This window comes from Denticeps clupeoides, chromosome 20 (assembly GCF_900700375.1).
Source record: "Denticeps clupeoides chromosome 20, fDenClu1.1, whole genome shotgun sequence".
Classification (NCBI taxonomy): Eukaryota; Metazoa; Chordata; class Actinopteri; order Clupeiformes; family Denticipitidae; genus Denticeps; species Denticeps clupeoides.
The window spans coordinates 7,633,320-7,644,999 of record NC_041726.1 but is presented as its reverse complement, the minus strand read 5'-3'; the positions used below and the strand labels follow the sequence as shown (position 1 = coordinate 7,644,999).

General features: G+C 44.6%; 1 protein-coding gene across 2 annotated transcripts in view; it reads right to left on the bottom strand.

The window, feature by feature from the left end:
* Positions 1-186: 186 nt before the first annotated feature.
* The window catches only part of thrb (thyroid hormone receptor beta), a 59,112-nt gene continuing 47,618 nt past the window's right edge, over positions 187-11,680 (bottom strand). Inside the window, exons 1-8 of one of the 2 annotated variants that reach the window (XM_028963557.1) lie at positions 9,768-10,241; positions 9,152-9,252; positions 8,899-9,046; positions 8,371-8,576; positions 7,391-7,477; positions 5,678-5,824; positions 4,429-4,687; positions 187-3,607 (exon numbers count right to left, since the gene is read on the bottom strand). In XM_028963557.1, coding sequence (XP_028819390.1) covers positions 3,366-3,607; positions 4,429-4,687; positions 5,678-5,824; positions 7,391-7,477; positions 8,371-8,576; positions 8,899-9,046; positions 9,152-9,252; positions 9,768-10,107 — 1,530 coding nt within the window. In that variant the 5' untranslated portion in view covers positions 10,108-10,241 and the 3' untranslated portion in view covers positions 187-3,365. Of the gene's footprint in view, positions 3,608-4,428; positions 4,688-5,677; positions 5,825-7,390; positions 7,478-8,370; positions 8,577-8,898; positions 9,047-9,151; positions 9,253-9,767; positions 10,242-11,680 lie in introns of those variants that run through there. The other variant, XM_028963558.1, reaches the window with a different exon arrangement.

Here is an 11,680-nt window from a genome sequence, read left to right as displayed (position 1 = left end):
AATTTAACAATATTTCACATGCTTTTGTATTTTAGGTGTGTGTGTGTTTGGGTGGGCAACACTAAACACTTTTCTTAAAAAGATCGCTATATGTAAAGATAAAATGCCATTGGACCACTTGGCACAGCAAAAATATGCAGATTTGACAAACACATAAACACACACACACAGACACACACACATAGCTGGGATTGCTGGGCATTTGAGGGATTTCCATGTTTATTCTCAGAACCTGGTCACATTAAGTGCAAACATCACAATACGCACTGTCCACACCAAAACCAACAACAATCTCCTTTAGTGCAACGTCTTCTTACTTCCAGGGAACCCAGGTCACTCAGGGCTGTCCAGACCCATGTGACGATTTATTTACCCCTGGCTGTCCTGTCAAACAAGGGCCTTGTGCAACACGTTAAATTTAGTAAAAAAGAAAATCAAGTTTAAAAAAAAAAAAAAAGTACAGAGTCACACACTCAATTTTTCAATTGTGGAACACAACCCACGTCTACCCCTATGGAAATGTGTATATTCCCATGTAAAATGCAAAAACCAATCAGCACTTAGAAGATTTGCCCTGTTTCAAATGTTTACTATGGTACTATGCGATTTTTTTTCAGTAGCAGTTCTGGTTCCTGATCAGATCCATATTTTCTGAAATTCATAATCATTTGCCTGAACATAACATTTTTCGGAATGATGCTGGATCTGCTTGTGATGTGGTACTCGTTTGACCAGGAGAGAGAGTCTCAACAGTATGCCGTCTCTGTATAAATTTTGAGAAAAGTTATGTAAGCAAAACAGTAAAATGTCCATAATATGCATATAATATCAGTAAAAAATATCTGCAGTCTGAAAATATACAACCTTTTTTGTTTGTCTATACTGTAAAATATCATTTCTTAAATTTTATCTTTTCTTTCTTTTTTTTACTTATTCGTCTGTTTCATTTCTTTTCACGTTAAGTTCTAAGTTGCTTCCAAAGACCGAGCGTTTGCTGGCTACACTCCGCCGTCACTCCGTTTGATTGTCTTGTGCATTAACAACAAGTCTGTGTGGTGTGTGTGTGTGTGTGTGTGTGTGTGTGAGTGAAGTCCTATTTACGTCAAACACCGGAACAAGTCTATTGCTTACGAAAGGCATCACATTACAGAAGGAAAAATAATAAAACACAAGCCGCTTTATGAGGAGTAGTGTCGGACTTGAAAAAAAAAAACCTTGTTGCCTTTCTTTACGGATGAAGAACAAGAATTAAGTTTGACCTTCTACAACTCATCATCTGCAGCACAAATTATGGATTCTGTAAGAATCTTTAAAAAAATACAATCAAAATATTTGAAGAACGATGAATGAAAACATACACACCTGTTAAACAATCTCTTGAGCTTATGAACTGTACCCCATTGCGTTGTGATGCTACTAGAGCGGTTTATAGTGGCCATGCAAAAGTTTGGACGCCCTTGCTTAGAAATAACAAATCAATTGCTGTGAAAAGTGAGCATAAGGTGGCTGCGTTTGTTTCTTAATCATTCTGTGCACGAATTCTGTATTTTTGTTTATTGTATAATTGCAGAGTGAAAAAAAAAGAAACCCCATCCCATGCCTACCATGAGTTTTATTAGCTTACGGAGCTATTACGGAGGGTGGTAGTAGCCTAGTGGGTAACACACTCGCCTATAAACCAGAAGACCCAGGTTCAAATCCTGCTTACTACCATTGTGTCCCTGGGGGGGCCTGTCCCTGTAAATACTGATTGTAAGTCACTCTGGATAAGGGCGTCTGATAAATGCTGTAAATGTAAATGTAAGCTATGGCTCGTTCGTAACGTTATTAAGAAACAGGAATGGTGGAGGTCACGCTGAGGTCTGGAAGACCATGGACTACTCTATGAACGAATACAACCTGGGAAAATAGGTGAAGGTGAAAAGAAAATGCATCTATTGTGGAATACCTCAAAATATGCAAGCTGAAGGTTTCGAGATGGCTCTGGTAGTCCCCCTTGCCTAGAAATCATTGAAAATCTGTGGATCTTTCTATCTCAACAGAGCAGTGAAAAATGTCCCAAGTAAGAACTGGCACTTTTAAGAATATATATTTTATACTTGTAAATTATGGAAATTAAATTTTCATGAAATGTTCAAGAAACGCCTTTTGGTGGTTTTCTGCTCACTGAGCACAGTCATTTGAAACAAGAGCGCACACACTTTTGCACGCCACTGTTCATATTTTTTTTATTTTGTTTTGCTTTCTACGATTTCCTTTTCCACCTTGCACTTCCGATGGCCTCGCTCCACGTGTCTTGGTCGCCAGTATCCCGAGGTAGGGAGCAGTAATATATTCCGAGGTTCTCAGGCAGAGGTATGAAACGAACGAAAGAAAAAAAAAAAAAAGACAAACTCATAGCACCAACAAAGTCCAAGCAAAAGTTTTTCTTTTCTTTCCTTGGTCTCACTCACAACAGCATTTTTTTTGACACATGGAATTGAAAGAGTTCCTATTGGGGATCCCGTCGGGCGGCGTGGCCATGAGGAAACCACCCGGCGAGCCCCCGGTGATCTGTGGGTCTGTCTGCGTGGAGCACAGGGAGAAACGTACAGAACGATGTCAGCGGGGGAAAAAAAAAATAAAAAATCAACACGTACGAGGTGTGGCGGGCGCAGGCATGGGGCTGGTTTGGGACACGTAGGGCCCGGTGAGCGTGCATCGATCGACGTGTCACTTTTGGCACCTGAACTATGGCAAGCAAACGGCGGCGGCTGCAGGGTGACTCCGGATGCCTTGTCCGTCTTCTGTAACACAAGGGGACCGCGCCTTCCGTGTTCATGAGCATATAAATAATGTGTGCAGGGATGCCTGTGTGTGTGTGTGTGTAGTGTCTTGCCGCCAATCACTAAATGTCTTTGACAGAACAATGCCCCGATGGAAGAACGAACACCGGTCAGGGGCTGTGCAGTGATAGCGGGTGGGCGATGGGAAGGGGGGAGATGGGTGGGCGGCCGCCGTGCAGCTTCCGTACTGAGGTCTACGCCTGACGCGCCGCTGCAATATCGTGTTGTGACGTTGCGACTGCGTGAAGCACTGCCGACAACGACTGGATATAAATCACTGAGGAGACATCTGTACAATGAAAAATAAATTTTTCTATAGTATCTGAGAAGCAAAAGGAAAAAAAAAAAAAAAAGAAACGCTATTCACATGTACCCGCATCGTAAGGAATGGTTCCATCCAGAACTACGCCAAAGCTATACTGCTATAACTATGGAATGATGTGACTCTCAGTAGTGCTAATATAGTTCATTGTGTCCAGACGCCCCTCCCCACCCCGGTCCTGCCCTGCACGGCCCGAACGGCCAGTCCAGGACCCGCGTTCAGTCCTCGAACACCTCCAGGAAGAGTGGTGGGAACAGCTCGTTGGGACACTCCACCTTCATGTGCAGGAAGCGGCTGGCGTGGCAGGCGCCGATCATGCGCAGGTCCGTCACTTTCATCAGCAGCTTGGGCCAGAAGTGCGCCACCTTGTGTTTGCGGTAGTTGATGTAATGCTCGAAGGCCAGGAGGAACTCCTCCTGGCAGCGTTCAATACGATCTACACTCGTTAGGCCTGGTCGGTCTGAAAGAAAGAGAAATTGTAAAATATAGTGGGTATTTACTAGTGCGGGTCACATTTTAATAGCATAAAAGCATAAAAGTTTCATAAACTTTTTATTACATACAAATTTTTTTCATTCGCTTTTCTTACCATTGCATGAAATCTTTGAATGTGACACAACAAATCAATAATATGCAGACACACTGAACATCTGCTTTGTAATTTCTTCTCTGCCAGCGATTAACATATAAACTGAAAATCGCTTTAATTCCCCACAGCACTTGCTGTCCAACCAGAGGGTCTTACACATATGGGTGGGAATCAATGGAGGTTGGACTTGAGGAGAGATAGTCGTTAACTATTGATTGTGATTATCACAGGCGGCGCGTAATCCCACCATAATTACGTCATTAGATGACTGTGCCTACGGCCGGCTCAGTAATCCTCGGGTAATCGCTGAATAGAAAAGACCCGCAGCAGCTGGACTGATGGCTTTTAAAGTGACTCCTAGCAGAGGTAATTGGCCTTATTACCGGTGGGCACTAATCGCTCATGGACGGTGATGGCTGCTGGGGCAACCATTATTACCAAGTAGTAAATTAAAATCTTGAAAAATCCTTCACAGAGCAATACAGCGTACTGTAGGTGGGACAACATGCTGCTAAAATAGTGGAATTTATCGTTCAATTCAAAACGGTTCACAATTGTAAAGTTCACTGTACAGTTTTCTTCTGATCTTTTTTAATAGATCATAAGAAAAAGTTACTTTAATTATCTAAACAGTGTAAAGTTCACTTTCATCGAAACTGCATGCAAAAAATGGAAAAAAAAAAAAAAAGTACCTGAGGACAGGAGGATGACGGCTTGCAGCAGCGCCACCTCTGAGTCGTCCAGGTTGAAGGAGGACAGTGAAACTCCGAGGTCGAAGATGGCGTCCGAGACCACGCCCAGGCCGCCGTTCTTCAGCTGCCCTCGCGTCACCGCCATCTCGCCGTTGAGCGTCAGCGTCTCGCTTTCGGGGTCGTAGCGCACGGCTGCCCGCAGGGACATGATCTCCATGCAGCAGCCCTTTAGCAGAATGATCTGATCTTCACAAGGCAGCTGGGGAGATGGGGGAGGTGGGTTACGAAAGCTGCTGAGCTTCATACGCTATCGGTCGTGTTTGCTTGGTTTTGCTTTGAGGCTGACCTGTATTTAGCATCTGGCACAACAAATTCTCTCATAAATGTATAGATAGAACCTGTTCTTCATATTGTAATGGGACATCTAGTTAAATTGAAGCAATCTGAGGAGAATTACGATGGTTGCATGTATTGCATGTAATCCGTGTCACTATGCTTCAGTTATTTATTAGTAAAAAAATACAATTAAGTACAATTGAGTACAATTAAGAACACTTATGTCAATTGTATACATGCTGCATTTTTGAGTTACACTCTACTTCCCTGGTCTCCTTAAGAACATTCTGGGGAACCACAATTTCGGGAAAAAAATGGTCTTATGCTCATCTACACACCTCCTCTACATGTGCTAAAGTGTAAGATTTTTCCGACATTTACCAGACGCCCTTATCCAGAGCGACTAACAATCAGTAGTTACAGGGACAGTCCCCCCCCGGAGACACTCAGGGTTAAGTGTCTTTCTCAGGGACACAATGGCAGTGAGTGGGGTTTGAACCTGGGGCTTCTGGTTCACAGGCGAGTGTGTCACCCACTAGGCCAAGATCCTACACAGGGTCCACCTAACGGAGGCCAAGATGCCCCATATAACTGAAACGGTCACCCAATCAGATCGGCGACCGCAGTGATTTTTTGTCCATTCTATTTTCTTGCACTTGCTTGGTAGGATGTTCACTGTTCTGGAAATCCTGCGGTGCGTCAGGCTCAAGAAAATTAGTTTATCCCCGAAATGGTCAGTACCGGCCTTACAGAGAAGTAGCAACCCTATCGATGCGTGAAATATGAGGGCCTCCGCTGCGTGATATTTCTATAGTAATGCTCCTTGTTTGTTGTGTTAAGAGGTGAATATTTTACATTGTTGTGAAATGTCAATGCACAAAAAAAAAAAAAAAAAAAAATTTGCCCATCTTACCTCACAGAACATAGGCAGCTTTTTGGCAAAGTCCACCACTCGGGTAATAGCGGGGGTGATAATTTTTGTAAACTGACTGAAGGCTTCTATGTCCACTTTGCTTCCGTCGGGCGCATTGACAATCGGCGCTTGACCAATGTCTTCAGGCTGCAACGACAGTGGAGGGAGGCGCTCAGAATTTTGGGCCGGGAAGCCTCAGGGGAAAACATGGACAGATACCAAGATGGTGTAAAACAACGAATCCTCTTTCTCCTCTAAAGCACGAGACAGGCCGCAGAGTAAGAGCAAGATGTGTTCGGAAAGATAAAAAAAAAAAAATAAAATAAAAATAATAATAAATGAATAAAAAGTGGAGAGGTTCCACTGTTAATCAAGATTGGAAAAAAAGCTGTAAAAGAAAATGAAGGAGATGACAGGACAGCATGTGAGCCGTGTCCGTCTGCGGGTCGCCTTTGTATTTGACTAGGGTTTTTCACTGATACTGCAATGGTTTCCATTTTTTTCATTTTAATTTGTATTCTTCCCTTTATTCTATTTATAATTGTTGAAATTAAAGAAAAAAAATCCCCTTCTGACCAGTTATGAGTTGAAAGAGGGAGGCAGAGCGAAAGGAAAGCTCAGATTTGCAGAAATACGGAGGCCTGGTGTTATGGGGGGGGTGTGGCTTTGTGGCTTTTTTGTTCATTTACTGTTCTTTTTTCTTTGCAATGCCTCGGTGTGGGTGTTATTTTCCAGTGTGTTGTTTTTCATTTCATCACAAGATACTGGTTTTGTTTGTGTGATAAGTTGAAAGAATCGCAGGGAATCTTTATAACGATGAATTCTAAGAACCAAAAAATTATATACATACAGTACAGGCCAAAAGTTTGGAAACACCTCATTCAACGTGATTTCTTAATTTTCATGACCATTTACATTGGTAGATTCTCACTATGAATGAACACATGTGGAGTTACGTACTTAACAAAAAAAGGTGAAATAACTGAAAACATGTTTTATATTCTAGTTTCTTTGCTCTGATTACTGCTTTGCACACTCTTGGCATTCTCTCGATGAGCTTCAAGAGGTCGTCACCTGAAATGTTTTTCCAACAGTCTTGAAGGAGTTCCCAGAGGTGTTTAGCACTTGTTGTCCAGCTCACCCCAAACCATCTTGATTGGGTTCAGGTCCGGTGACTGTGGAGGTCAGGTCTCCACTTTTTGTTAAGTACGTAACTCCACATGTGTTCATTCATAGTTTTGATGCCTTCAGTGAGAATCTACCAACGTAAATGGTCATGAAAATAAAGAAAACACATTGAATGAGAAGGTGTGTCCAAACATTTGGCCTGTACTGTGTGTGTGTGTGTGTGTGTGTGTGTGTGTGTGTGTGTGTGTTTATATATATATTCTAAAGGCCACTCTTATTATGCTTCAAATGAATTTTGGATGGAAACGAATTCTGGACTATTGCTCCCAGCCTGGTAGAAAAATGACTGCAAGCTAGATTACAGTAGCGTGTGAACCCAGACTGCAACACCTAGCACAAAGCTACGTTGTACACAATGACAATGCTGAAAGCAGCCACCATATTACTGTCCAAATGACACATAATGAACCAAATAAAGGGAAATAAATAAATAAACGAGAACAAAAACAAAGGCAGCAGCTGAGATTTTGAGAGAGCGTTTGGTAAAACTCAGTATTTGGCATGGTTTGGTCTGCTGGTTCTTACCTTAGCTTCCTTCACCCCCACTGCACTCTGGTCAGAAGTATAGAATAAATTACAAGTTATTTCATTAAGTAGCATTGCTTCCTCGACCTGTTGGGCAATCAACAGGGATCGTGAAGTTTCAATGAAGAACCCGAGTCAAGCGAACTAAAAAAAAACAAGTTTAAATCTAAGAACAGATGAGAGGAGTGCAGAGAAAAAGAGAGAGAAACAGGTGAGAAACATAAATGTGAGTGGCGTTTCCATGGAGCTTCAGGCTCAGGGTCCTGCGAATGTGGAATGGCTGCATATTGCTTTGCGCTTGTTATTTCTGTCATGAAGAACAGGCTACCGTGTGATGCTAAATAGAGGACTTCCTGAGTGTTTTTTTTGTTTTTTTTGCAAAAGCTGCATGGAAACCCACATTAACAAAAAAAAGACACCAGACACAGACTTCAAAAATCCAAAAGCCAATTAAACTTCACAAGAGATAAAAACAAAAGAAATTAAAAACGACATTCCGTTAAGAGATTTGAAAATAAGGGGTGGAAGACAAGGAAGAGGAAGAGGAAGAAAAAGAAAAAAAAAACGTCAGACAGGAAGGAACGGAAAAACAGAAACACGCAGGTAACATTTTTAGTGCTGTTAGTGGAGGACAGTTTTGCTGAAGAGAAAGGAGAACGAGAACAATGGAATAACGGAGGGGGGTCCCGATCTATGTTAGTGCTGCTGCCTTGTGGTACACACAGGCTCCATCGTCCAGCTAACTCTCCACACTCTACAAGGAGATAAAAAACATGGACATATTAACATCAGGGAAAACAGCGGACAGGGTAGGCTGGGTGGTACAGTTGTGGGTGTCGGAATTTTACATTTTCTTTCTTTCGGGTGGGTTGGTGGGTGGGGTGAGGTGGGGACTACAACAACCGGATAGCGAACTGGTCGGCGCTGCGGTCACTGCAGGGGGAGGGAAGGGGAGGGGGGGGGGGGGAGGGGCGTCTCACCAGGAATTTGCGTTTTTGTTTCCAGTGGTTGCCCTGAGCGTTGGTTGCCATGTGCGCCTCGGTGACCACGCGGATCAGCTCCCACTCCTCCTGCGACGGCTCCGGCCGGTCCCACGCGGTTTTATGCAGCTCCTCCCGCCGCCGCCGCTCCCGGTTATCCTCGATAAGCTTCCGCTTGGCCAGACGCTTGCTGTCATCCAGGACCACTACAGTGTGGATGGAGGAGGGAAGGAAGAGAGCGAGAACAGAAGGGGAATAACAGCATGGGATGGAGAAGGAACCAGGCATCCAAACGAGAAATGTTCCGCAAATTGGCAAATCAATAAAGATAACAAACAGTTTAAAACGGCAGTAAACATTCCATCAACAAACAATTGTTAAAACTGGTTAAAAAGTAGCTGCTGACGACCAACGCTGAATCAATTACGTAGACGCTAAACATTGATGCCGTTCGAGACTCTACAGCACACTCCTAAACCCCAGGACCCGAGCATCTACGTCATGAGGCCTATAAGCGAGGGTACTCACAGTCTGTTGCCATGCCAACGGCAATGCACTTCTTGAAGCGGCATTCCTGGCACTGATTCCTGGTCACTTTGTCGATGATGCATTTCCCCTCGTACTTACATGCGTAGGTCGGATTCAGGTTCTTCTGGATCGTTCGCCTGAAGAAGCCCTTTGGACACAAACGTGCACAGAACACAGTCCAATTGTGGATTTTGTCCATTTATATTTATAGAACAATTGAAACGGGTGCTCGGTGTGGCGCAGCCAATTTTACCTTGCAGCCTTCGCAGGTAATACAGCGATAGTGATAGCCCGTAGCTTTGTCACCACACACTACGCACAACTCGTCCTTGTCCAGGTAACTTGGTATGTACCCTAGAAGATCACAACACACACACACACATCCATGCCCAGTCAGGAAAATCATATTCAGCGCCGGCAAAAAAACTGAGGAAACTGAGATTTCCCGTAATAACAAGATAAAGGTACGGGACCGTGCCACAGGTGTCCTATTGAAGCTAATAAAAAGCTGAGGAAAAGGGTCGAAGTGGACGCAGAGGAAGAGATCAATAAATGATCAACAGGAGCCGAGGAGCGCTCACCAGCACATACAAGCCTTCTGTCCCCACGTCTGTGGCGGCTTCGCGACCTAAACAAATCAATACGTCGCACACACCAGAAACGGCGCCCGAAACACTCCCTCACTAACCCAACATTCGACTTTTATCAGCATCCATGCAAACACTCAACCAAAACAGCAAGAAATATCCCACATGACCTTCCTCTATACAAACCGATTTACCACCGCGAATGCCAAGTGACACGAACCAAAAAGCCATACTAGCATTAACGGCAGCATTCGTAGGTGCCCGGGTTCCACGGGCGGGTACCTTTCTTCTGCGGCCCCTGCATCCACTGCAGCTGCGAGAGATCGGGGCGGCCCTCTGAGAAGTAGTCAGGCTGGTGGTAGTGGCTGAGCGGGATCTCCATGCCGCAGTACTCGCTCTTGAACATGGCGCCGCCGCCGCCAGGGTAGGCGCACGCAAAGGCCTGGCCCGACGGCCAGGGCTGCTCCATGCAAGGCGGGTGGTGCAGGGGCTGGGGCTCGCAGCGTCCGAAACTGGGGCCCTCGCCGCCATACATGCAGTACTCTCCCCCGCCCTGGACCGAAAAGCCCCCGGTGGGACCGTGGGGCATTTCGTACATATCAGGCATGCAGTAGTTCATCATGTACACACACACACACACAAAAAAGGCACAAAAAAAAAAAAGAAACGACTGAAATATGCTCAAATATCAGGCTCAGCACCTATGGAGACAGTTAAGATCTTATCGGTGTATAAATCAATCGATTTAAATACAGAACCAAAAAAAAACTAAAAAAAATATCAAGTGCATAGAGTGATGACACAGTGCATGTCAGGATGGGCCTTTTATATGGCGAGGTCAGGCCATCGCTCCCTCCCGCCCCGCTGCCACGTCCCCGCCGAATCAGAAGGGAGATTTATGACGATGTGGGGTTCTAATCTGACGCTGAAAATCCTGGCGGTGCAGCAGACTGAGGCACCAAGGTCTCAGATTAAGTGTGATGTTCCCCACCAAACACCCGCAGACGCCAGAGTTCGTTTATAGCGCCGGGACTGGAAGGGTGCCCTGTGATTTGGTGCCACGCCATTTCGGCGAACAGTTAAAACGATACAAAGAACACAGGAAGTGGACGCGTGGGGATGCACCATTCTGGACACCCGGCCAACTTTGCGCTGCGATGACAGCCCATACTTCGCCAATCCCCCAAATCTGCTTGGAACTTCACAGAACCGGGGCCGCGGAGTGCCATATTGATTTCCAATAGGAGTCGTCCTGTAACCTCACGCGATGTTAAGCTTCAGGCAGCTATATTGATTGTTTTTTTGCCGGATAATCCTGAAGGTCGAAGACTGGCCGTTGTGAGGCGCCAGGTTCTCCTCGACAAGCGGCAGCATATGTCCGCCTACACATACATTTGCCGGCGCCTTAAAGGTGTTGAAGGAGCCACATGTAGGGTAAATGTTTGATATCGACGTGAGCAGTGCTGAAGTCAAAATGAGAACGAACGCCGAGGCAAAAGTTTCGTGTGCGTGATACCAAATTCTAATACCGAAATACTGAAAAGAATAAACAGCCAAGTTTGCGTGCTTTGTATTGTACACGTTCCGATTAAACTTTAATTACCTAAATGGGTCACCAAACACAACCAGAATTTTTTTTTTTTTTTTTCCCCGGGCCTAAGATGAAACCAAATGTTCAGACGGTCACAGTTAAGACGGTAACGCGATCAGCGCCCAACAGCTGCTAATAGCAAGGACTTCTGAGGCAAATCTGCTCCAAACCACAGACCTGATACCAGTTTAACTTTTCTATGAGGTGATGTCCTCACGCACGACTAATCTCTAGGTGAGGCTTACCGGATTTTACAGACTGGCAAGGTCTCAGGCGCGCAAAAAAGGCACAAATGTCAATCACACGTGCCATCTTGTTAAATGCAAAACAACTCATTGCACATTCTTTTTTTTTTTAAAGCCTTAGAAATCATTTAAAATATGGAATCCCATTAAGTTTGACATTAAAACATCTGCCGTCTGCTTTGATGGGTCCTGGTCCAATAACTGCAATTAGTTAATGAATTGGTTAATAGACTAATTGCTTGTGATTGCTTTCCTCTGATGGTTAAATGATGGATCGGAGCCGTTTTTGCCCCCCTGCACTCTACGGCCGCTCAGCCTCTTCTTATCACTATTAACTCTTCCAGGTAGCGGGCGCGCCG